This window comes from Lycium ferocissimum, chromosome 10 (genome assembly GCF_029784015.1).
Source record: "Lycium ferocissimum isolate CSIRO_LF1 chromosome 10, AGI_CSIRO_Lferr_CH_V1, whole genome shotgun sequence".
In the NCBI taxonomy this organism is placed as follows: Eukaryota; Viridiplantae; Streptophyta; class Magnoliopsida; order Solanales; family Solanaceae; genus Lycium; species Lycium ferocissimum.
The window spans coordinates 36,074,444-36,099,901 of NC_081351.1; the positions used below are offsets into that span (position 1 = coordinate 36,074,444).

The 25,458-nt window shown below is 33.8% G+C and overlaps 2 protein-coding genes across 17 annotated transcripts; both read right to left on the reverse strand.

Annotated features, from left to right (window-relative positions):
- Positions 1-6,435: 6,435 nt before the first annotated feature.
- LOC132033656 (uncharacterized) lies at positions 6,436-14,013 on the reverse strand. 14 transcript variants are annotated; one of them, XM_059423691.1, is made up of 6 exons: positions 13,884-13,997; positions 10,595-10,678; positions 9,875-9,985; positions 9,135-9,228; positions 8,007-8,094; positions 6,436-6,732 (listed from the first exon to the last, which is right to left on the reverse strand). In XM_059423691.1, the coding sequence occupies exons 1-5, from the start codon at positions 13,898-13,900 to the stop codon at positions 8,008-8,010; spliced, it is 393 nt and encodes a 130-aa protein (XP_059279674.1). In that variant the 5' UTR covers positions 13,901-13,997; the 3' UTR covers positions 6,436-6,732; position 8,007. The 14 variants fall into 14 exon arrangements, 8 of the variants coding, with proteins under 8 accessions (XP_059279674.1, XP_059279676.1, XP_059279673.1 ...); XR_009408847.1 differs by having other exon boundaries at positions 6,445-6,732; positions 8,007-8,176; XR_009408846.1 differs by lacking the exon at positions 6,436-6,732 and adding an exon at positions 7,594-7,847 and having other exon boundaries at positions 8,007-8,176.
- A 1,164-nt stretch (positions 14,014-15,177) lies between these two features.
- On the reverse strand, positions 15,178-23,967 carry LOC132033658 (uncharacterized). 3 transcript variants are annotated; one of them, XM_059423696.1, is made up of 8 exons: positions 23,752-23,956; positions 20,877-20,955; positions 17,110-17,370; positions 16,917-17,015; positions 16,558-16,599; positions 16,251-16,380; positions 15,410-15,511; positions 15,178-15,311 (listed from the first exon to the last, which is right to left on the reverse strand). In XM_059423696.1, the coding sequence occupies exons 1-8, from the start codon at positions 23,790-23,792 to the stop codon at positions 15,238-15,240; spliced, it is 828 nt and encodes a 275-aa protein (XP_059279679.1). In that variant the 5' UTR covers positions 23,793-23,956; the 3' UTR covers positions 15,178-15,237. The 3 variants fall into 3 exon arrangements, with proteins under 3 accessions (XP_059279679.1, XP_059279680.1, XP_059279681.1); XM_059423697.1 differs by lacking the exons at positions 20,877-20,955; positions 23,752-23,956 and adding an exon at positions 20,137-20,259; XM_059423698.1 differs by lacking the exon at positions 15,178-15,311 and having other exon boundaries at positions 15,405-15,542; positions 23,752-23,967.
- Between the last annotated feature and the right edge of the window lie 1,491 nt (positions 23,968-25,458).

The window sequence follows — 25,458 nt, forward strand, 5'->3', positions numbered from 1 at the left end:
TTGTCTTGCCTTTTCTTTATGTGGAATGATCAGCTTGATAGTGAGAAGACCATAAATGATGTGTGGAAAGCCTTGTGCAAGTACAAAATGCTGGACCCTCTCTCCCTCTCCTTCACACTCCCTCTCTTTGTGGGATCCATTTATGAAGTCTTATCCTCTCTACCTTTCCAGCCTGATGAATACCCCTTATTTTTTCTCTGGAGGAGCCCTTGTAGTGGAGAGGAAAGGATAGGACAGCACAGCCCTAATATTTTGCTGATGCACCTTTTATGATAATTCATTCATTGAACAAAATCTGATTTTTTTGGATGAGAGTCTTGAGGAGCCTGCTGTGTTATCTGCATACTGTTCATATGCTGCAGCATTCTTGATCTGTATTGAGTAGGAATTCAAAGTGGGACCAATCACTAACGGATTGGTTTGACTTGATGATTTGTCACAACCCCTTTTATTTGAGTTTAAAGAAAGGGAAACTCAAAAGAGTTCAATGTGTGTGTGTGTTTCTTCTGGATGACTGGCGTGTAATAATGAGGAGAAATCAGCTTTCCATGCTGATATTTTTTCTCTAGCAGGGATATGGTAAAAAAACAAACCCTATTTAGCGCAAAGTGGGATCTGAGTATGCAAATTGAACAAGTGATGGGAAGCAAGACTTGCCTTTTCTTTTTGTCTAAACATTTGTAGGATAAGTGGACCATCACACTATTTTTGTTTTTCCTACTTGCTTCTTAAAATTTTAAAATTTTATATACCTTCTACTCTTATTCACAAGTCAAACTTCGTTCTTGATCTTTCACTTAGCAAGATATGATACATGAGTATTACTATAGCTTATTTGGAAATTGACATCAATCCTTTGAAGGAGTAAAAGAGCACTATTTACTTGTCAATCATGGGTTCATTAGGAGGATTTTATTCTGTGTTTTTAGAATGGTTTGCTTTTCACTTTCAAAAAGAGAAAAAAAAAAAAAAAAAAAGGTTCTCAGGCCTTGGGAGGAAAAAAAGTGACTACAGTGCAAGAGAAATACATGGAAAGTGACCTAACAATAAGGACAGGCTCAAGCATCTTTCAATCTTGATTCTTGGCCATCCTATGCGTTTGAAGACTACTTCTGATGGACACATCTGACATAATTAATGAGTATGGACAACTTAATAAACACACAAATATAATAGTCGATCACTCAAACTTTCACGTTATTGCGCTAAAGTCATTAAACTATTTAATTGTGCCGAACTTTATTTAACTTTACCAAACTATCATTGAAGTCACTAAAATATCTGTTATAATTAAAAAAATTATTCGATTTTGCCTAATTATCACAGAAAATAATTAAAAGAAAATATAAAACATTTAATATGATATACCTCAGCAAAATTAAATGACTTTGTGGTTATGAAATACTTGTTTAGTGACTTGAATGCAACAAAATAAAAGATGAACGACAATTTATGTACAATTAAGAAAAAAGAAGAAATAGAAAGCAATCAGTAAGAGGTTCACTAGACACTGACAGAGCAAATTAGGTAAGACACATACATCAAAGTGCTTAAGCTACAAAGTTGAGGTCCTTTAGCAAATTTGGTCCAAATCATCTGAAAAGGGTGGACCCCTACTAGACTGATCATTGAGTTTGGTGGGCCACGTGTACGGTATGGGAGGTGGAATACATTAATGCAACCCCTCTTACCTTTAAGCATAAAGATGTATTAAATTCAGTAATCATCTTTAATTACTTAATTAATACTACTTCTGAGTTCTGAGCATCACTCACAATCACAAATGAAACACTGTTTCATGTCCCATTTGGCCAATGATCTCGTCAGCGCCATACGCGCTTCTTTCAATTGTACTATTCCCATAGCTGTTTGTACCTTTTTTTTTTTTTTGGGTCAAATACAACGGAGGTAATAGTAACAAATAGAGTAAATAAAAACCAATTATATTTTATGTGATGCACTTTGATTAGATATAATTTTTTTCTTAAAAAGAAAGATCTTTAAAACTTTTAGCCTAGAATAAGTAATAGACATTTATGTAGCTATATAATAGAGTTCATCACATTAACAAATTGTTGGATGGTTGTTAATTTAAGTACAATATTTGGTTTGATTTTTACTTAATTTTTATTGTATCGTATTGTGAAATTTGTTGTCGTGCAACGATGAAATATATCATTTTACGTAACGATTAATTTTATGTGATCGCATTGTAATTTTTTTTTCTTATCTTGCATTTACTTATTACTCATATTTGATAATCCTATTTTATTGTTTGCCTTACTTTTTTTTTCTTGATACTATTGTAAGCTTATTATTCAAATTGCTCAGATTACTGGTGTGTGACAATTATAATACGACAAGAAATAATACTCTCGTTAAGAAAATACTAACTCTGCAGACAAAAATAGTTAATTTGACTAAACTAACTCTAATTGAATAAGTATTGAGATTTGTTTACTTAACACTTAATAAGGTAAATCTAAAAAAATAAGATTAATTCTTTCTTAATTTGATAAATGGACACTCTTTTTGAATAATAAAATAAAGATTACGTGGACACTTTTTTTTTTTTTAACCGGAGGAGTATAATCTATCCAATAGTTAGATTTATCTCGAATCAGTCTTTGTTAACGTAGAATAATGGAATTGAGGGGGGTGGGTGGTGTTTGAAAATTAAAAGTCGGTGAATCCAAAAGAGGGATTAGGGGTTTATGCACAACTTTTGTCTGTTTAAGCACATTAATGGCTGAACTAAGCACGAGGTCAACCACTAAAGTATATGCTCTTTCCTCTCTTCGTGCTCCTCCACTTTCTTCATTTATTTTCCACACTTCATTTTTCTATTTAATGCATACGTGTGTTCTTCTGTTTGTTTTCCCTTTCTTAAAATAAAATAATATCTTATCCTATTTTGTTTTTAAAAAGGCTGTCCCATTTAACTTTCTAATATTTAGACTCGTATGGAGTCCGCATAAAAATAATCTGATTATTATTAGTTTTTTCTTTGAATAGTGGAATGAAGTGAAAGGTATATAAATGATGCATAATATAATCGATCCAACTAATTTGAATTTGAGACATATAATTGATTGATTTGATACGTCACATGTGGAAGAACAATAAATTTGTTAGATGCCGCTCAATTACATAATATTGAAAGTTTAAAGTTTTATAGGGAGAAACATAAATAAATAAAGCAATCAATAGGTAAATGTTAAAATCTTGAGTTTGAAATAAATTCGTTGGGAGATACCACACCAGCAATATATTCTACTAATATATAGGTAGATTTAAATATTTTGGAGCTACCGAGACTTTGTACTTGTTAGTTCGGCCTGCCTTCTGATCGGATCACACACTTTTTTTTTTTTTTTTTAAAAAAACAGATCAGATTGATGGGCAATTAATTTTACAAAATGTTTGTGTCTTGAATAAAAAAATTATTTTCTTCTTTCCCCTATTTCTAAAAAGAAATTTGTTTGTCCACTATAGAAGACATGAATTGATTATATTTACTTAGATTTCTTGTCATACTTGCGTGTGATGTCTGGTGATGGATCATGTGAACGAGTAAGATGTTGTTCTTTTGTTTTAAGAAAGAAATAGAAATATAACAAACGCTTTACTTGGAAAAGTTGGCATGAACTTGAAATTCACTATACAAACAAAAGCAGAAGCCTAATTTTTGACTTAAGTGATATACTCATTTGAATGCCTATCCACCCCACCTGAGAGTGAGCAGGGTGGGGATTTAGTGGGTGGGCCATGATTTTATCAAGAGGATTTAAAATTTAAAGAAGTAAAATATACGAAAAGATTAAGGAGATTCAACATCTATTATATATAAAGGCGGAGCCGAAAATTTTAGTTTATGATAACATTGATATATATACAATATAATTATCCAACGAATAAGGTTCAGATAAATCCCCTGCGCCTCTCTGGCTCCGCCTTGGGTGGGGTTATTCTCTCATATTATAGTCACATGAATTGGTTTGACAAGCAAAGGGCTCTAACCTAGATGTTACCAAACATCACATGATAAAGAAAAGACTCAGAAGACAAAAGGCCAACTCATAAGGTAAGCATCAATATTGTGTGTGTCTGTGTGTGCTTTTGTTTTTGTTTCTTTGTATGTTTTTATCTATCTATTTATTTATTTAGTTTCCCCTAATGATTTCCTGCGACTTTAGAAAACATGTTTACGTCCGAATACATGAATCCTTGTGGTTTCTTAAAAAGATTAGTTGTACAAAGAAAGCAGCCTATTATGTCAACAAGTTATTGCTCTAGAAGGCCTATTTGTAATTGTATGCATGACCTAACTCGACACTTTCTAAAGTTTTGCTAACTTTTTCAATTGTGACTCTGATGTTGTTAAGGTAATATCTCACTTACGGGTCATTTGGTAGCGTGTATAAAAATAGTACTTCTATTAATAATATTGAGATTGGTTATGCTGACATTATTTTTTGTCGATTGTTTGGTTTGTTGTATTAAATAACATGTATTACATAATTTCTAAATAGTACTGAATAGGCATAGTATTGTTATTGTTAATGGCATGGTTTACTATATAGTATAAGAATAGTACTTAATAGGGTGTATAATTAATATAGTTATTAGTTATACATAGGTTGAAAACACTACCAAATGAGAGATTAAAATAATATCAAAACTAATACCAATATTATTTTCTCTAATACCTCCTTAAACTCACTTCCCAGCTGCAGGAATTAGGAAAAAGTGGTTTAACATTGAAATTAAAAGCTCAATTTGTAATTTTATTTGCAGTTTTCTTTTTGGACTATCTACGAGATACTAAGTTATAATTGTAAAGAAAATGGTAAACATACGACAGTCCTTTCAGAGGGAACCACACTTTCCAAGTTCTGCAAGTGAGGAACTTTGAGAGGAGTAGTCTCAAATAAACAAAATAAAAAATCTCAAATAAAACCTAGAAAATGGCTCGAGATATTACCAAGTTAAATCAATTGACTTGACACAAAATGGCACCATGCGATGTATAGTAGAATCAGTCCTTAAAGACGAGCCACTGATGTTCAAAGAAAAAAACTAGTGTCACACCACACTTGGTTGAAATTATTTTGATTCATGACTACTTAGCTAACTCTTTGCAGGTCCAATCAGGTATTTTATTCTGGTCTAGCCATATTCTCAGGTATACACTATACCTGCAAATTCTTGGACGGGCCAGTTTCTATGCTCCTTCTCAATGACACGTGTAAAAGAAATCATGAATTCATCTAGTCAATGGTTTGCAATTTGAATTTTTTTTGGTGGGGTAGGGGGTGGGTGGGTTTCCTCAAACGCGAATCTTGAGCGAGTTTTGCAGCTTACATTCAACTCGAACTATATCTATAAATGCAGAATTGAAATATGAGCATTTTACATAAATAGCAAACATTTGGGGTTTGATCAAACTGTATAGCTAATGTTTTGATATTTACGTTCTGTATGAGTATTTTAGCATCACACATGTATTCAATTTTCTTTTTAGCTGTATTTATGAATACGATAATTTTTTTTCACTGTATTAAGCGAAATATCTATCTATTCATAAAGCCGACATTGTATTAATGAATACTGACACGTAAAGTGAATACATATACACCAATAATAACAAAAATACATCATATTTTTCGGTATGTATACAACGATACGAGTAAAAAAATACGGTATAAAACATTCATACACCAAAAAATTAACAAAGATGCCATATTTTCCGGTATGCATACGACAAATACAACTGAAAAGCATTGTATACACGGTAAATATACAACAAAATAAAGCGAAAATTTGGACTTTTTCCAGATCTGACCGGAAAAAATTCCGGCGAATCTAGATCTGACCGGAAAAAATTCCGGCGAATCTAGATCTGACCGGAAAAAGTTCCAGCAATACAGATCTGACCGGTAATTTCACTTTGACGGCTCGAGAACAACAAAACCCTAGTAAAACCAGTCCCTAACCTTCTTTTGGCCATCAGATTTTCGCCTCACTATTTTTGTAGCGAAATCTCAAATTGTAAGTGCCTTCTTTGCTATTTGTATTTCTGTATGGATTCCTCAAGCAAAAATGTGACTTTCTTTGACAATCCTAGATGTTTTTTCACCGGACAGTGGAAAAAAAGCCTCCCATTTTCGCCGGAGCTCTGGCGGCGGTGATGGGCAGCGGTGGAGCAGTGGGGAGAGCGGCGGGAGGGGGGGGGGGGGGGGGGAATGGGAGGGATGAGTTGGAACTGAATAGTGGAATGAGTATTCTATTTTGTGTGTGTGTATATATATATGTGGTTACTAAATGGTATTAATACACAAATATTTGCTATGAAAAGTAATTAAGTTAAACTATAGCTACTAAATGTCAATACCCACCATATGTTTGCTATATCATGTAGTTATCCCTTGAAATATAGACATTCAATAAGTTCATAATCATTCTGAATTCACTAACTCTAAATTCTGGGTTGGCCTTTGTATTTCCTCATATAATAAACTCCTAATTTCTTCATGGGTTGATTAAATCAAATCTATAATAAAAGTTCATAACTTTTAATGTTTGTTTTCAATCTTTGTCGACGTTGTCAATATCATTCAGCTTGTTCACTACTCTATGAAAGGTTCTAGATTCAGTCATATTGAGATAACGTTGGTCAATGCCAGTGATGGTCTCCAAAAAATCACTCTAATTCTTTTTCTTTTCTCTTTCCTATAAAGAAAGACGAAAAAAAAGTTTAATCCCAACATGTTCACCCACTACTGAAATGATAAACACAAAGCACAGCCTCTAAAAACTCATTGATGATATAGAACTTTGAGCAAAGATGATGCATTGATTTCGAGTGAGAAAAAGAAGGGAATCTTCTAATCATTTCAACTTTAGAACTCAAAAGAAAGTAAAAGAAAACTTCTCCCTCCCCCCAACTTTCCCTTTAGTACTTGTCATTCTCTGATGTATAAATGTATGGTGCAGTGGCTTTCAATTCCAATTCTAATCCACAAAAATTCCCTGAAAATTGAAAAATCTGCAGATATCTTTAAATACTTCTTTCAAGGAGAATGAAAACATATCCTCTGGAGAAAAAAGTGGTCTGATCACTCTCCATCAAGATGGCCTTTCAGAAAAAGGAAAGAATCAAAGTTTTGAGGTTCAAGTCGTCAAAAAAACTTTGAAAAGAAATTCCTCAAATATTTTCTTGGTGGTCCCAATTCAGCCTTACACTCTTTTAAATTTCAAGTAATTGCGATATGTACAAACATACACTATTAATCAACAAGAATCTATAAAAGAAACACTCCCAAAATTCCTAGCTATAGGTCTACCTAGTTGAAATGATGTTAAGCATAGCCAGAATCTTGATCAAATACATGCAAGGCTTTGCTTTCAAGCTTTTTTTATATGTACCATATTCCTGACTAAAAAATGTATAATCACCAAGTCAAACTTTAATTAGTGCACATCTCTAGAAACTAGAGTATAGTAGAGTATGGAGTCATTACTTGGAAGAGGAACAAATATGTCATATCCTCCTTGAGCCATCCATCCCACTCAAACCAACCAAAGAAGAAATGATTTAATTAAAGTACTAAACAAGCAAACATAATAGCAAGTCTACATCATTCACACCGGGCAATTTCTTTAGAAAGTGAAAAATTCATCATGTTTTGATCCGTTAACCATGACCAAGCAACATTATGCAATCAATAATTTGCCTTTCGGTTTAGTCTATAAAAACATGATTGCCCGATAACTATCTCCAGGATGGTTTGAACTAAGCATCAGAGTTAATGACGACACACTGATGCTGGCGACTCCAAATTGTCCTACATAATCAGCTTATTTACAAACGGAACAATCGTCATGAAGCATTTAAATATTTTCTTATCAAACTCTGCATATTCAAAGACTTACGTAACTCCTTTGAAAAAGAAAAAGAGGACTTATCTAACTCAATTATGAAGTGAATAGAACAAAAAATTTACCCTAGGAACTCCATGTTGTCTCCCTTTCACTGAAGCATCTCTCGACATGCAAGATGATGACATACAATTTAACCCGAGGAAACATTGTCTGCAACTCCCACCTCAAATGCATCAGACAACATAGATCTTGATGCCACTCTGTTGAATTTAGCATCTATATTCTTGTTTTTCTGTTGTACAAGAGAGTTCACCCATAACATGGAGATGCAAATAAAAACTTTAAGATGATCTCAAATTTAAAAATAGACAAATAAATATAATAACAACTCCTCCTCAATCCCAAACAAGTCGGGGTCAGCTATATGAATACTCACGGACCACGTTACTCGATATAAACCCATCTCAGGCCAATATGATACAAAATAATCACAGAAAAATAAAAAGTACAAGAAGTTCATTATATTCTACGAACATAAAATACATTCGTAAGGGTAAACAACTCCTAGAAAAGCATAGGACGTAGAGTAGAAGTGTTAATATGATCAAAACATATTCTCAACTAATAGGTATCACCTATATAGATCTTTTTCTTTCATTGTGTCCTATTTTTTGTTAAATCTGCATGGATCCCAAGAGATTGTAGGTCTTTTGAGACAACTTCATTCCAAGTGATTTTAGGCCTACCTCGTTCCCTTTTAAGACCTTCGCTCACCATGGTTTCACATGATAGATTGACCCGCGCCTATGGTGGTTGACATAAGACATGACCAAATCATCTCAAGCGACCTTATCTTATTTTATCCTCGATGTGTGCTACTTGAACTTTCACGCGAATGTGACCGCTTTAATTTTGTCTAGTCTTGTATGACCGCACATCTTACATTATATTCTTTGAGCATGCACTACTTGAGGAACATTGATTTTAGTTAACAGTGGACATATTCACGAATGATGCAGAAGTCATTTGTGATTTAGGAGAAGATGCTCAGCCACAATCAGTATTGATGAATTTCTGTCCATCACCTTATGTACATACCCCCATGTAAACACATAATTATACCTACGTATATGCAGTATGCACAAATCAAATTTTGAAAGATAACACAACTTTATCAATCACCATAGTGTACACTTGCCTTTACAAATAGTAGAAGTCAAGTCATAAAAGAAAAGGATAGTCGACATTACATGTTCATTCCGAATGCCGACAATACCAGTCAGGAAGTTAATTGATTTATTCTCCCACTTGCAAATTGGCAGCCTCCTCAAAATGACATAATACCTGAAATGCGTAGAATTTAAAACCAAATCTTTATCAAAGCTGAGAGTTCCGCTTTGTGGGGATTCTTACCTATTGCAAGCAATCCAAAATTTCATAAGGCTCTAAAGAAAGAAAGAACTGTATAAAACCAGCAGTAGATATTCATAAATAATAAAACTAGTCTCTAAGGCTGAAAAAACTTTTCACTGATGTGGATCTAAATAGCTTGGAAGTGAAAAAGTTACCTCAGTGAATCCAGGCTATCTATTCTCTACTTGTTCTTACAAGTGGTGGTTTACATTGGCTTGTGGTAGACTGGTAGTTATCCAACCCTCTAGCCATTAAACATAATACTGACTGTAAATTTTCTAAATACTACAAATGATGCATCTAATTAGCTGCAATAAAATACTGATACCTCATACGACTCTTACTACAAAGGAATTTAGAGTGCAAAGGCAGGTAGAATATGTAGATACTGAAATATTTTATAATTAATTCATGACATGTAGGACTCTCGGAAATCTATTATGAACTTTATCAAAATAAAAATGTATCCTATTTGCTCTTTTTCTTTTTATTTTCTTCTTAATTGCAGCACCTTCTATGGTTATATTTTACACACATCAACCCTTTGCATAAGACTGATATTATCTTAAAATCTTACCAAATCTGTTTTATGAATATGTTTGCCCCACTTGATGAAAATTCTAGATCCACGCCTAGTTTATTTCTTCTCCTTTTTGCAGTTCTGTTCCAGGTACATTTGTCAACAATCCTGGTGACATTGCACTCAACAGGTTTAAATCTCATTTTCCTTAAAAGCTAGCCAATTTTTCATAATTATCAACTAAATCAAGAAAAAAAATCTACAGCTATTAGTTTCAATGATTATCCCTCTAAGGGTTCATTTCATGTGGTGAGAAGATAATATGTGTATTGATATACAACTGTATTATGATCTTGGGATTATTAGTATAGTTGATTCTGCTAGATTAGAGATGGGATAATGGTGTATAAAGTACCGGCTTGTTATGGGATTTATTATTAGTACAGCTGACTATTTAGTTTTCTAGATTACAGATAGATACACGGTGTATAAAGCACTTGCTTGCGATTGGATTTACTTGTATCTGTTATTGTCTCTGCAATATATTTTGACCAGTTAAAAGACGTGAAAGTAGTAAACTTATTAATTTGGAATTGTCTCCGAATAAAGCAGTACACTAAAAGTAGATAGTCTGCATAAAAGTAGAATTTTCCGCAAAAGACGCCCACTCTTCTATACAAACAAGAACCTCATGGGTGCAACAAGAAACTAGAAAAGAGGCTATTCCTCAACATGTATACAGTAGTAATCATTTAAAAGATAGACAACTGTACATACCTGTTACGTGCTTGAATTGTATCTTTTAAAATCATGATTTTTCGTTTGTGCTGAGACTCTTGAAGGGCACTTTTGAAGCTACATCTGCATTTAAAGGCTAATGTAATGAGAAGTTGGCATAACACTCATTCTTTCCTCCTGCTGAGAACGCATGAATGCTTTAGTCCATTTCTCAATTTTCCAAAACAAGAAATAGAAATGAAACACCAAGGTCACAGATGTTCTATATCTGCACTAATACTTGACGAAGCAAGATGTCATAATGCAGTAAGAGACCACAAGAGAAGGAATAAGAGCATGCAATGAATGGAGGACTAAGAAGACAAATTGCATGGAAAAAGCTCGCTCTACTCATATAAATTAAGGAATTAGGAGTACCCATATAGACACATTTTGCATAATTTTTTTATCAAACTACCAATGAAATGAAACATTTACGTTCATGAGATCAACAACCCGAGATCCATGAAACCAGAAACCTAGGGGGAAGTGTTTCAAGAACAAAGTGGACCTTGGTAGGACCAACAGTCTAAACTTGGTTGATTTATGCAATCTAGGTACGCAATGGATACTTTAGAAGGTGAAATTATAGGTATGGAAGAATTTTTCCTAAACAAACAGGCCTAGATAACCAGCCCAGTCGTATTGCTGCCACTGCAGATCAGGCAAACAAAATCGGTAAAGTAGACACAAAAATTTGCTTATCAAGCACAATATGAGCCAAAACCTTTTCTACCGTGGGTTCAGAATAACATGCATCAGATGGAAAAACTAAGGACAAAGAACAAATGCCCTAGAATTATAGTATAAGATAGTTGAGTCAATATATTGGATTGCTGGTTGTGCATGCTGCATTCACTGTCACAAAAAATAACTGATGGAAGCCTTGTATGTAAGAATTTAATGCAGCAGAAACTGTTGAAATTGAAACTGGTATATTAGAATCATATGCGCAAAATGAGAACATGGATACACAAGAAACAGGCACACACTTTGTTGACAGCCAATTCGTAATTAGCCCCGACCCTGAGGTATGATGATTTGAATTGAGTGAACTACTCATTTCCAAATATTCAAACTGCTAGCTTTGGCCCTTCAAAAATATGTTTGTACATAAAAGGGTTTGTCTTTTGCCGCTTTGTAAATTTTTGATACACCTATGAGGTTCCAGTTAGTATAGATAGTTGTATGTCTTTCAAAAAGAACCATGTTTTTATAAGTTATATACTTTGGGGGTACCACATCTGTTCCTGAAGATTTCCAATACGTTGATACAACCATCATCTTATTGTTATTTAAAAAGCAACAACACCTCAAGTACTAGCTCTGAAATTTCATGCTTGCATAGAGACCTACTAGACAATATGAAAAATACTCAAAATGCCATAGTCTTGCAGCTAACCAAAGCAAGAATTATTTATATTGTCGACGAATCGGGAACTAGTGATAGAAGATGTTGCAAGAAGTATCAAGTAGCATGGTAAACATCTGATCCATCACAGAGAAAGTAGCCAGTGTATTACTGAGAATTTTTAAAGAGTCATGTCATAATATTCCTCATCTTCACCTCCTAGTTGCTTCCTACTAAAGCTTTTTCTTTTTTAATGTTTTTCTTCTAAAGCTTACTCAGTGCATTTGACTATTTCAAAAAGAATAAGTGAAATTGAGGAGCATGTAAGAAAATACGAAAGAGAAGAAATTGTCAGTTGTTGTTGCTAAAAATTAAGTCTACACCATTTTAGCAAGCGTCTTTCAAACCTAAAACAATTTGCTAACAAACATATTAAGTTACACCAAAATGAGTTTTGTCAAAGGACTTGAAAATTAAAATAGTTTGAATCTCTCACCTTAACCTCTTGGCTTGAGGGCTCTTTAAGAAACATGCTGATGATAAGCTCAAAATCTTGCTTAAACCGAGTAATAACCAATGTAAATATAGCTCATGGACATGCAAGGGGTGGGGTGAAGTAGGGGACCATTATTGAATTTAGTGATAGAGATTAGGAAAAGAAACTGAGGTGAGCAAATCAAAACTAAAACAGCTACACTCTAGGTCAAGCTGGAATGGGAGCCAATTAGTTAAATTTGAATGTAGATTTCGGTTTGGTGAGACCATTTTCAGTTAACATAGGAAATTGCCAGATAGAACATAAGAAGCATCGGACATGTGTTGCAGAAGACGATGGGCATAGGCTTGCAAATATGGAGTAATTCGCCATGGGAAGAGTCAGAAACTTAGAATTATGTAACTATTGTTAGCTTCAAAGTAATACAGTATCATGCAAATATAGGCAGCAAGTGATAATTTGCAGGGCTTTAGAAATGCAGTAGTTCTAATAAACATTGAGGATTTTTAGAAGATCCTTCCTCTAGGACTATATTGAGTTATTGACGGCTGGGAAAGGTAACAACAATCACACCTCGATCCCAAACTAGTTAAGGTCGGCTATATGAATTCTCTATATCCATTCCTTTGGATTTGGGCTGTTTCACTCTACCAATCAATTGTTTGTCTTAAAGACAAATTAGATATTCTCCAATTCTTTCACCTATCCCTACACTGTCATACATTTTCTAAACAAATTCAAAAGACTCTTATCAAATACTTGATCTTTTTTCTTTTATAACTGTGGTGTCCGGGCAAGCTTGTGCACAACCTCAACTAATTTCACGGGATACCTGCCACCTCCCACCAGTGACTCTATCCTAGAGGCGAATCTAGAATTTCTAGAACATGGTTGCACCACTAAAATGGGAGGAAAAAAAAAAAGGTATTTAGTGGGATTCGATCCCTAATCATTGGATAAATAACTCAGCATTCAACTAATTGCACCAATCAACCCTTTTGGACCACGAGTGCCAACAGATAATATTAGATCAATTCTAGAAAAAATGTCCATAAAATATCTATTTTTATCGAGGCGATCATGGGTTCACGTGCCCCATTTTTTACGCTTAAATGCTCTGTCCACCAAGACTAGGACAGATGAGAAGAAATCACCTAGTGTTTTGTCAATTTGAACCTCAGACCTCATGGTTCTCGACCCACTTCATTGACCACTAGGCCACACCCTTGGGTGCTTATCAAATACTTGATGTATACATACTTGATCTATACAGAAGACTCTTTTAACAAATAAAGCTACCCATCCCCGAGCACCACACAAAAACACATACATACACACAGAAGGGGAAATTCAACTAAGTTGTGGGCATTGCCATTATTGAATTACATTAGTGAAAGCGTGAAATAGAATGCCATTATACAACGGTTGAACAAAGGAAGTACCTTGAGCCTAGCAGCATTGCACCTCACGCGGTAAAGTGGGCATGTTTCTTTTCAACTTCTTTTTTGGCTTTCCACTTAATTGCATAAGACTACTTATAGGATGAGCAAGTGGCAATTGAGCACTCGTAAGTATTGCATCACTTAGGCCCCGTTTGTTCATAAATACAAAAAAAAAAAATCACATTTTTTTGGAATTTTGAAGTTGGAGTTGTGTTTGGCCATAGTTTTTGAAATTGTAGTTTTTGGTGAAATGTGGTTGTAAAAAAGTGAAAAAATTTTGAAAAATAAATTTTTTGAGTTTTTGGTATTTCGGGATACAACTTCAAGTTGTATTCGGAATTTTTATGGCCAAACGCTGATTCCAGAAAAAAAGTGAAATTTTTTTATGGCCAAACGGCACCTTAATTTAATTTAGAGTATTGAAAAAATATAGTTCAAAAGAAACATGAATATTCAATTTTAAATAGCAGAAGAGTAATGTATTATTCGTACTAAAATAGTCATGTATGTCCTTCAAAATATTATAAGACGAATTACATTTCTGATATTTCTTTGAAAATCCAAATAAAAACTTCAAGTTTGAGACATTAATCCTATCTTTCACGGACAAATTCATATTGAAAGAAATAGTCAAGGTGCGAGCATCATTATTGAGAAAAATCAAAGTGGATTGATTGAGTTTGCTAAAGATTTCCCATTAACATATGTACTACAGTACTAGGATGCATTCTTATTTGCTTACCATTTCTTCTTTACTTTCAAGAGACGTAAATAAGCCTTCTCCATTTTAATTTAAACGATCAATCTCTTGTATATATTTGTGAAAAGAATGACGTTTGTTGCCATCTATAGCGTTGTTGACTTTTCCTTCTTAAACATTGACCCTTTTGATTAAATCTCTAGAATCTATATACTAAAATACAGTGAAATGATCCACTAATAAGAAATAACTTTCTTTTTCCCATTCAAACACAACTTGGTAGGAAGCGTTGCCTTAGAAGGAAAAAAAGAAGATCTGATTATCAATATGTTACATGTAAGACAGTAAGAGGTGCCTATTGGTCAATGTGATGTATACAGCCAATATTTCACTTTGAGTTTAAGCAAATAATGGAAAATGAACCAAGATTCTCTTTAACCAAGAGAAATACATCAAGGATCTAAAATAATCGAATGCACCGCCGTAAATACAATAGCATGGCGATAGTTCTGTAACCTTTCTAATAAGGCCTAATATTTTTCTTCCAACGGCGTAAAACACTAATTATTAGAAGAAATTTATTTTTAAAAAATAAAAAAAGAGGAAAAAATTATTTCCCAAACGAGGAGCTACCCCAAAAAGAAGAAGGTTTTATCAAACTTGTTCACTTGCTAATTCTGCTTGCACCTTCTCAATGAAACCAATCATGGACTCTAATCCTTTCTCATCTGAAAAAAGAAAGAAGATGGTATTTATCAATATTGTTAAACAACATTGAATATAACATTAAATGAAGTTGAGTTTACAAAAAAATTCAGAGACTTACCAAATCTTGGTATAGTGTGGCCTCTAGGATGATGGATCACCACTGGATCAACATATGATTCCAAGAGTTCCATCCCATACTTCTTTAGGTAGTCTCGCTCACCTAAAAATATCCATTAATAGCCCCTGAATACCTATTCTCCATTGTTGTTTTTATCCACAATCAATCAGGGAAAAAAAAAACGTTTTTCTTTTTCCTTTGTTCTTTAAACTGTTTTGGTGTGTGGGTGGTCCATGATTACGATTTTAAAATCTTTTTAATTTGTTTTTTTAATGTACCAAACAAAAGTGAGAGTGGTCCATGAATAGTAGGGAAACGGATGATAAAAGGGGAGGGACTTTGATGGGAATAAAATCTTGCACCTAAGTGATAAGTGGGAAGAACGTTTTTAAGGCTGCACATATTTTTCCTGAGTTTAACTTCAATATATTGATAGTGTGAAAAATTAAATTTTACATCTTATTAGAACACTTAAAAAATCATTACAGTAACTGTCCATAATAAGTGATTGATAGTCTGAAAACAAGAGATGTAACTTGGGCTTAAAAAAAGATTAGGTGTATATAATTAGATCAGAATTTTTTACATGTTGTTGGCTATAATAACATGTTGAAGTTCGGCAACTAAACCCCGCAGTCTGCATTTTTCAGCTAATACAAGTTTAATAAGTCAATTAAAAAAACTCATAACTGCAACTATTGATTATGGTGGCTCGTCATTCTTCTGACTATCAGTATCATATCCAGTTTATAGAGCTAGGTTGAATCATACTACCGTGTACTTTAAAACAACCAAAGAAAAAAACATACACGTATTGATAATTTGTAGGGACAGAAAGTACCTAAGAAGTGAACGGAGGGGCACGTAATTGCTGATGAATAAGCTTTTTCAGCCAGTGGTTTATTCTGCAATTTTGCACCACTAATTATTATAAGATATTTTATTTTGGGCACCTTCGTAAGTCCCACTCCCTGCCAAGATCACACCATATAATCATCAATAACCATCATAAGCTAATAATAATATTATGATTCAAATTGTGACATATTGATCACTAACGGTCTCTCGAGACGATCAACATTTTAATTTTACATACAAAAGAAGACATCAACGATATGGGGAAAACATTTCTAATGCCTAGTCTTTACCTTATCCTGCAACGCAGGCAATGCTCCAGAGAGAATTGCCCCCTGAATTGTATCACAAGAGAAAGATACCCAGAATCAGATTGTGCAAATTTTCTATAAAGATAAATGTATCACAAATTTGAAAGTGAAAAAAGAAAAGGAAAAGTACTTAAAAGAGTCAACTGTCAAAGTCATTCAGAATCAAGAAGAAATGCAGAAAAGGAAGAGAAAAGAAAAATTATATGGTAACTTCTTAAAAATAGATTTTTCCCTCAAACAAAATCAATATCGAATTCTTCCAAAATAAACCCAAAAAAATTGTACCAAATTTATATCCAAACATCCAATAAAGAAAAAGGAAAAAAGGAAATTAAACATACCTGGGAGAAACCAAGAAGACCGTCGAAAGGTCCATGCTTAATCATGCATTCTTCTATGTATGCAAGACAATTATCAAAATTCTGATACTCTTTGGAATCCTGTATCGAAAAACAACAAACAGTTTATAAAATAAAGTAAAAATAAAAGTTATTTTCTTTTCTTTCGAAGTTGGTAAGAACTTAAGGCTGCAACCTTATTGAACTGGTACCATTCGTAATACGGAGGGTCAAAGATTCCCTCAACTTCAGATTTGCCTTGAGAGGGGAAAGGTGCATCAACAAATGCAAGATCCAATTTTTCCACAACTTGACTTGGCCATTTATCAAGAATTTGTTTCTTCAGAATTGCACCACTTGTTCGAAATCCATGAAGGCAAAGAAATCTGGGTTTCCTCTGATTGATGTTGTTGTTGGTCATGGCAGTACCTTCACTTTCCATGGTGGCTTGTGACATCTGGAAAGGGATATTCATGTGAATGAGTGAGATGATGTTCTTTTGTTTTAAGAAAAAGAACAAAATTGGCTATACAAACAAAAGCAGAAGCCTAATTTTTGACTCAAGTGATATGCTTATTTGAATACCTCTTCACCGCACCTGGAGTGAGCGTAGGGTCAGTGGTGATATCAGGATTAAGAGGGTTCACAGTACTAAAAATAAACACACGAAGCAAGGAAATTCAATATTTGCTATGTATACATAAAGAAAAACTTTTGACCTTATATATACAGTGTAATTTTTTATCGATGGATTCAAATTTTCTTCAAATCCCCATCTCTTTTTAGTTTATTCATTGCGCCAATAAAATTACATCTCAAAATCAAAAAACAAACATAATTAACATCTTAAACAAGGAATCCACCCATTAACAATCTAACATTTTCACCGAGAAACTTGGAACATAGTTTATGGATTAACGGAAATCCAATAGCTTTTGCGTAGACCCTGAATTTTATTAAGAAATCCATTAAATATCTACAAATATGTAAAAACCAAGCACATAATTTACCATTGTATAATTTTACTCAATTAATATTGTAAATTAATTTTGGATAGGCTAATAAACAAAATAAATTATAAAAAATAATCTATAAACTTCAAAATACTCGAATCGTTACGTCTCTCTATAAATAATAAAAGATAAATAGAAAATTGGGAGGGCTGCCCCCTGTGGGGTTATTCTCTCATATTCTAGTCACATGAATTGGTTTGACAAGCAAAAGGCTCTAATGAATATGAAGTTCGAGAAGACGACAGTTCAAAGGGTAGCTTAAACTTCAATTATTTTCATTAATACATTTGTCTCATTGTGATGAAGAGGTATATACACCACTCATACATGTGGTCCTAGTATTTCACAAGGCCAACAAACAGAAGTGTGTGAACTATTGCATGGCCACGAGTTACTCTTATGCTTCTGGTGAATTGAATGTTGCAGTATTAATCCATTTTGAGAACCTAGATGCATGCATCCAGGAATCTTTCTGAGATCCTTTCCATGGGCATATTTAACTGCTACAATCTTCTGATGGAATCACAGTTAATTAGGCCTCTAGAACACTTTTTCTTCCGGCAGTACTGTAATTCTTTCTTTCGTTTCTCTACTTATATTTAATCATTGTTCTTTATCTCCCATTTGCTTCAGCAATTACCTAAAATTAAATGAGTAAATGTCTCTAAAGGCCACTCATGTGAAAAACTATGTAGGAAAAGTCATTCCATTTTATTTTGTATCAATAAAATAACTCAACCTAGGGTTTTTCTCTTATAAAATCACTAAACCAAATTTATCACAAGAAGATTTGACATGGTAAAATAAATCAATTTTTTATGCCATATAGACATGGGCCCCACAAATAAAACAAAATTAAAGAAGATCCATATCTTACACCTGACTCACCCACCAACAAATCAACATGGATCTTCATCTATAGCGAGTTATTTCAGCAGATCTCATGATTATTCAATTTGGAACAAGTGGTGATAGTATCATTTTTGTAGTTTTCTGCCCTTCGATTATCTGCTACTATTTGCTCTCTTGTACTTCGTTCAATTATTGTTACTTTTCTTCATAATGCTTATCTATATTATTTTGCCATGGCCTCTTTACTTTCGTCAATTCTTATCCGACCGTTTTTATCATGTTTTTCTTGAGCCGAGGGTCTTTCGAAAATAAGCCGCTCTACCCCCAAGGTAGAGGTAAGGTCTCGCATACATCTCACCCCTCCCAGCACCACTAGTGAGATTACACTCGGTATGTTGTTGGTGGTGATTATGAAAACTCATTTATGTAGGAAACCCAAACTTTCCTTTCGGTTTTGTAATATTGTGTGGGGGTTGAGGTTAAGCTTCAGAGGACTATACTGAAATCGCGATACTAGATTATGCAGTATTGGTTGAAGTATATGTTATTTCGATAACATTCTATAAAGGTACAAGTGAAATATAAACATAAAAGAAAACTCTCTCCTTCAACTAATGACCTAAATCGATCTTTGTGCCCAAAGATACTATTAGTTGTTAAATTATTGATGAGGAGACGAGTTCAAGGATTTTATTAGACGTTATCATCATAAACATCAGCAATAAGCCAGTAAAACATTCTTCCATGTAAATGTGGTAGAGGAACCAAGTATAAATACATGGTGTTTTAGAGAAGTGATAATCTCAACCCCCTCCCAATGAAACAAAACCAAAAAGAAAGCTTGGTTTTCCTACAAAGATGAGTTTTCATAATCACCGGCTGTTCCAAATTGACTAATCCTGTTAAAATAATAAAGGCTTTAGATGAAGACCCATTTTGATTTGTGGGTGGATGGGTCGGGTGTAAGATATGGGTCTCCTTTAATTTTATTTTATTTGTAGGATTCATGTTTACATGGCATAAAAATTAATTTATTTTGCCATATTAGATTTTTTTATGACAAATTTGATTGAGTGATTTTATAAAAGAATAGTCTTAAGTTGAGTAATTTTTTTGATACAAAACAAAATTGAAAGTCTTTAGCTACATAATTCCTCATACTTGAGTGACCTTTTGAGATATTTACTCAAAATTAAATTGAAAAAAAGAATAACTCAAATTAATCTTTCTGAGGAAGACAATATTTAACAACATCCTGGCATGTTTGGCAAATTACCAGAGAGTGGTGTCTGGTTTATGCACCATATTTAACATTATGGAGGAGAAAACTGAGTAGCAAAAGAGTAATAACCATTCACCGGTGTGTAATTGGCTCTAAGACCTTCCCCTGGACCTTGCAACCCGATATTCAATTACACCTCAACCTTTGCATGCAAATCTTCCCCATATTGCACGTGCTGCAGCCCCATTTCTGAACCAGGGGGAAGGCAGGACAGAAATGCAATGTGCAAGGCAGACGGCAAAATTGCTAGAAGTAGGAAGCAGAGTTTAGGAGTACCATAAGGGATTACAAGATAAGATGAAGGACTATCAAGGATATAAGGGATTGAGCAAAAGCAAAAGGGGCTGGAAGACTCCGGAACCTATGGGATTGTTAAAGATTGGTTGATTACATCACTGGAAGAACCAAATTGTCTCCTTTTAAACAAATTAAACATCAGCCACGCGCGATAATCCAGGGAAAATTGAAATTAGCAATAACTTGAAGAGCAAAAGTGCAAGTAGTCCTGAAAATTTTCTTATCAACACCTACAAATTGTACCAGCTCAACTAGATCTTGTAGTTGAAAACTATTTCTAATTCCCTTTTAATTGAAGGGGAGCCTTGGTGTAACCAAAAGAAAGTTGTTGTCGTGTGACCGTGGTCGGTTGAAGGCAGTGGAAAGCTTGCCTCTTTGCAAAATGTAGGGTGAGGCCGGGTATAATAGACCCTTGTCCGCCCTTCCCCCGAACAAGGGAGCTTAGTGCACGCCACTCCTTTTCTAACTGAATTCTTATAGTAAAGAGTAGTCATTTAAAGGATGAAGAAGCATACATACTTGTGCTGGATTTGTAGTTTTCAAAATGGTGACTTTAGTTTTATGCTGAGACTCCTGAAGGGCACCTTTGGAGCTACATCTGCATTAAAAGGCAAATGTTCTTAATCGGACCAAAGGGAAGTTGGTAGACCACTTGAAGACTTGAACCACCAAGGAATCAGATGTTTATATCTGCATTAATACTTGTCCCAGGAAGAGATCATAATATTTGTAAGAGACCACAAGAGGAGAAAATAGAGTAAGCATGAATGAAGGACTAGAGACAAGTGGCATACAGAGTAAACCTACCATACTCATAATTTAGGAGTCCACATAGAGCCACATTTTGCGTAAAATTTTGATCAAATTACCAATGTAAAACACACATCACACACACACACACACACACACAGAGTCTAGTGGGAAGAATTCTGGAGCCAAGTTGACTGGGGTAGGACCAACAGTCTAAACTTGGTTGATTTATGCAATGTATGAGAGCAATGGATACTTTAGAAAGTGAAATATAATTGTGAAAAAGTTTTTTTTCCTAGACCAACTAGGCCAGATAACCAGCCCAATCCTATTGTTGTAACTGGAAATTAGACAGTTCAGGGTTTGTCATTGTAACGACGATTCGGGTTTGTCATTATGGCCGAAAATTAGACGATTCGGGGTTTGTCATTGAAAATTAGACGATTCGAGGTTTGTCATAGTGTTGGTGAACAATAATTGTTGACCAAAATGGGTAAAGAATGCATCTTTCCTTTTTTTGGCAACTCTTTAATTTTAAATTTTCACATGGCATGTTTAAAACCACAAGATTAAAGGACATTTTGGTACATTCTACATATCTTTAGTTAAGATTCAAAAGTCTTCTTTACTTTCTTAAACTTTGTGTCAAGTCAAAACCAGACAAACAAATTGAAACAGAGGGAGTATCATAATATTCCTCCTCTCCACATCCATATGAATCATTTAATCTTGTATCATAGGATTAAGATGCCTATTCTTACACAATGTTGAGCTCATAATTAAATGACCCTAGAGTCTACATTCACATATCCACTAAAAGCAAAAGAAACACAACAAACAGTTGATTCCTACTAAGCTTTCTTTTTATATTTTTCTTCTACACCTGCATTTTGTGCTAGTTGACTATTTCAAAGAGCATACGTGAAATTGAGGAATATGAAAGAGAAGAAATTATCAGCTGCTGTTCTTGAAAGTCAGGTCTCGATCATTTCAGCATGAGTCTTTCAAACCAATAAGAATTTGCTAAGACATGGGGTGAAGTAAGGTAAGTGGTAAGTTATACCAATATGAGTTTTGCTGAAGGACTTGAAATAGTCTGAATTTGATCTTAACCTCTTGGCTCGAGGGCTCTTTAAGAGACATGCTGATGATAAGCTCGAAATTTTTCTTAAACCAATTAACAACCAATGTGAATATAGCTTATGAACATGCAGGGGGTGGAGTGAGGTAGGGACCATTATTGAATTTAGTGATAGAGATTTGGAAAAGAAACTGTAAGGGAGGAAATCATAACTCCGACAACTACACCCTAGGTCAAGCTGGAATGGGAGCCAATTAGATAATTTGAATATAGATTTCGGTTTTGGAGAGACCATTTTCAGATAACATAGGAAATTGCCGGATAGAACAGAAGCAGCATCGTGCATGTTTTGCAGAAGCCGATGGGCATAGGCTTGCCAATATGGAGTAATTCGCCATGGGAAGGGTGGGAAGGTTTAGAAACTTAGAATTATGTAACTATTGCTAGCTTAAAAGTAATATCGTATCATGCAAATATGGGCAGCAACTGATAACTTGCAGGGCTTCAGCAATGCAATAGTTCTAATAAGAAGGAATTTTAGAAGATCCTTCCTCTAGGACCTGTTCTCACAGCTGGGAAATGTAACAACAACTACACCTCGAGCCCAAACTAGCTAAGGAGTAAGGTCCGCTATATGAATCCTCTATATACATTCCATTGTATTTGGGCCGTTTCATTCTACCACTCAATTCTTTGTCTTTTAAGACAAATTAGAGATTCTCTGAATCTTGCACCTATCCCTACACTGTCATAAGATCTCTAAACAAACTTAAAAAGACTCTTATCAAATACGGGATCTAACATAAATGTGTGAATACCGACTATCTTAATCTAACCAGTCCATATTGCCTATATGGATTATTTGCTTTCTATCATGTTATGTTCTTCATAAAATTCATACGGATTTCAAGAAATTGGAGGTCCATTGACGCAACTTCCTTTTATGTGTTGTTAAGTCTACCTCGTCCCGTTTTATCACCTCAATCATCATGTTAATTCTAAAATGAAGTCCATTTCAACTTTCCTCTTAACAACTCAATGTCCACCAGAATCAAATTTGAACCACATGATCTATACAGAAGACTCTTTAAGTACTCTTAACAATCAAAGCTACTCCTCCCCTGCACCATACAAACAAAAACACACACACACAAAAATGGGCAAAAATGCACAGCCCCCTATTCGTTCATTTCACCTTAGTTGCTAATACTTGTGGGCATTACCATTATACAACGTTTCAATTTGTTTGATTGTAGTCCTAAACTAAATATTTGTGGGACTGGAATTATCTCATGTTTGATCGGTGGTATAACTTCTTTGTTATCCCACTCAATCATATTTATATGGGATAAAAAGTGAGATAAGTAATGATATAAATGTTGGGATAAGTTATCCCATCTTATCCTACCTAATTCTATTTATAAGGAATAAATTATCCCTTGTGCTGTTAAATATGTCATGTGTAAATTAGAATTAAAGAATTAAATTTTTTGTTTTTCAAATAGACTAAAAGAAAAAGTAAGATAAATAAATTGAAACGGATGAAAGGAAATTAAAAACTACCTTGAGCCGTAGTGCCACAGCCTAGCGGCATTGGAACTCATTACCCCTCACACAGTAAAAGGGTTGCAGTTATGTTTCTCTTTAAAGAAAATACTTCTGACTTAATGGCAAAAGAGTACTTATACAACACAAGAAGTGTCAATTGAGCCCTTGTAACTTTAAGCAACTCGATAAATTGCTAACTCTCAATACTTGGAGTGAAATTCCAAATCAACCCACTGTTGCTCCTCTCGTCTTTTCGGGCAAATGCTATGTTTAATTATGTCCATCCACCTAGACGAGCTCGGAATTAATGCAGTCCAAAATCCTCTTCCTTTGCACTATTCATTTAAGTCTCAAATTATTTTATCTTGATATAATATAGATTTTTGAAAACTAATTATCTTTCAAATCAATTTTTAATATCAATAAATAACTCAATTTTTAGAATTTGAGTTTTTAATTACGATAATGATGACCTATATTAAAAAATTATATCTCACCATTCAATGGAGTATTCTTGACTATAAATTAGATCCAAAAATATCAATTAATTATATGTCTCCAATCAAATGCATCAAATTAGGTGAGTACATTAATAATGTTAATTAATTTCATTTTTAAATTAATGCAAATAGAATTTGTTGCCAAGTGGCTTGTTCATATTACGCCACTTGGCTTAATATCAAGCTAGATTATCCTCCTTTGATATAATATAGATTTTTGAAAAATAATTATCTTTCAAATCAAATTTTAATATCAATAAATAACTCAATTTTTAGAAGATATCTTTGAGTTTTTAATTACGATAATGATAACCTATATTAAAAAACTATACCTTACCATTCAAAGGAGTATTATTGATTATAAATTAGATCCAAAAATATCAATTAATTATATGTCTCCAATCAAATCCATCAAAGTAGGTGAGTAATTTAATAATGTCAATTAATTTCTTTTTAAATTAATACAAATAGAATTTGTTGTCAAGTGGCCTGTTCATATTACGTCACTTGGCTTAATATTAAGCTAAACTACCCTCCTTTTAATATAATAGAGGTAGATATAGATGTGAACATTCAATTTTAATTAGAAGAGTAACTAATTATTATTAGTAATAAAAATCCCTTATGTTAATTTAAGATGTTAGACGAATTACATTTCTAATATATCTATGAATATTCAAATCAAGACGTTAAGTTTGAGACGTTAATTATATCTTTTTATTGTATAAATTCAGTTTGAATGAAATAGCTGAGACGCACGCTGGTCCAGAATTATCATTATCGGGGGAAATCAAATTGGATTGACTAATTTTGCTAAAGATCACTCATTAACATGTATACTAGGAGGCAAAATTCTTTTTGCCTAACATATCTACTTTACTTTCAAAATAAGAAAGTAAATAAACCTTTATCATTTTAGTTTAGAAATCCCTGCCTTGTACATTTGTAAAAAGTTTACGTTTCTTGCCAAGTATTCCATATCATTATTAACATTACACGATATAACGTTCCATTTCCTTTTTCAACAGTGACCCCTTTGTTTGCACTCTACAATCTACATATTAAAATACAATGGAATGATCCGATAATGAGAAATAGCTTCCTTTTCCACTTACATACAACTACATATATAGGAAGTTTTGCCTTTTCTAAAAGAAAATATAATAATGATCCGATTATCATACATGTAAGAGGGTGCCTAATGGTCATGACTCATGTGATG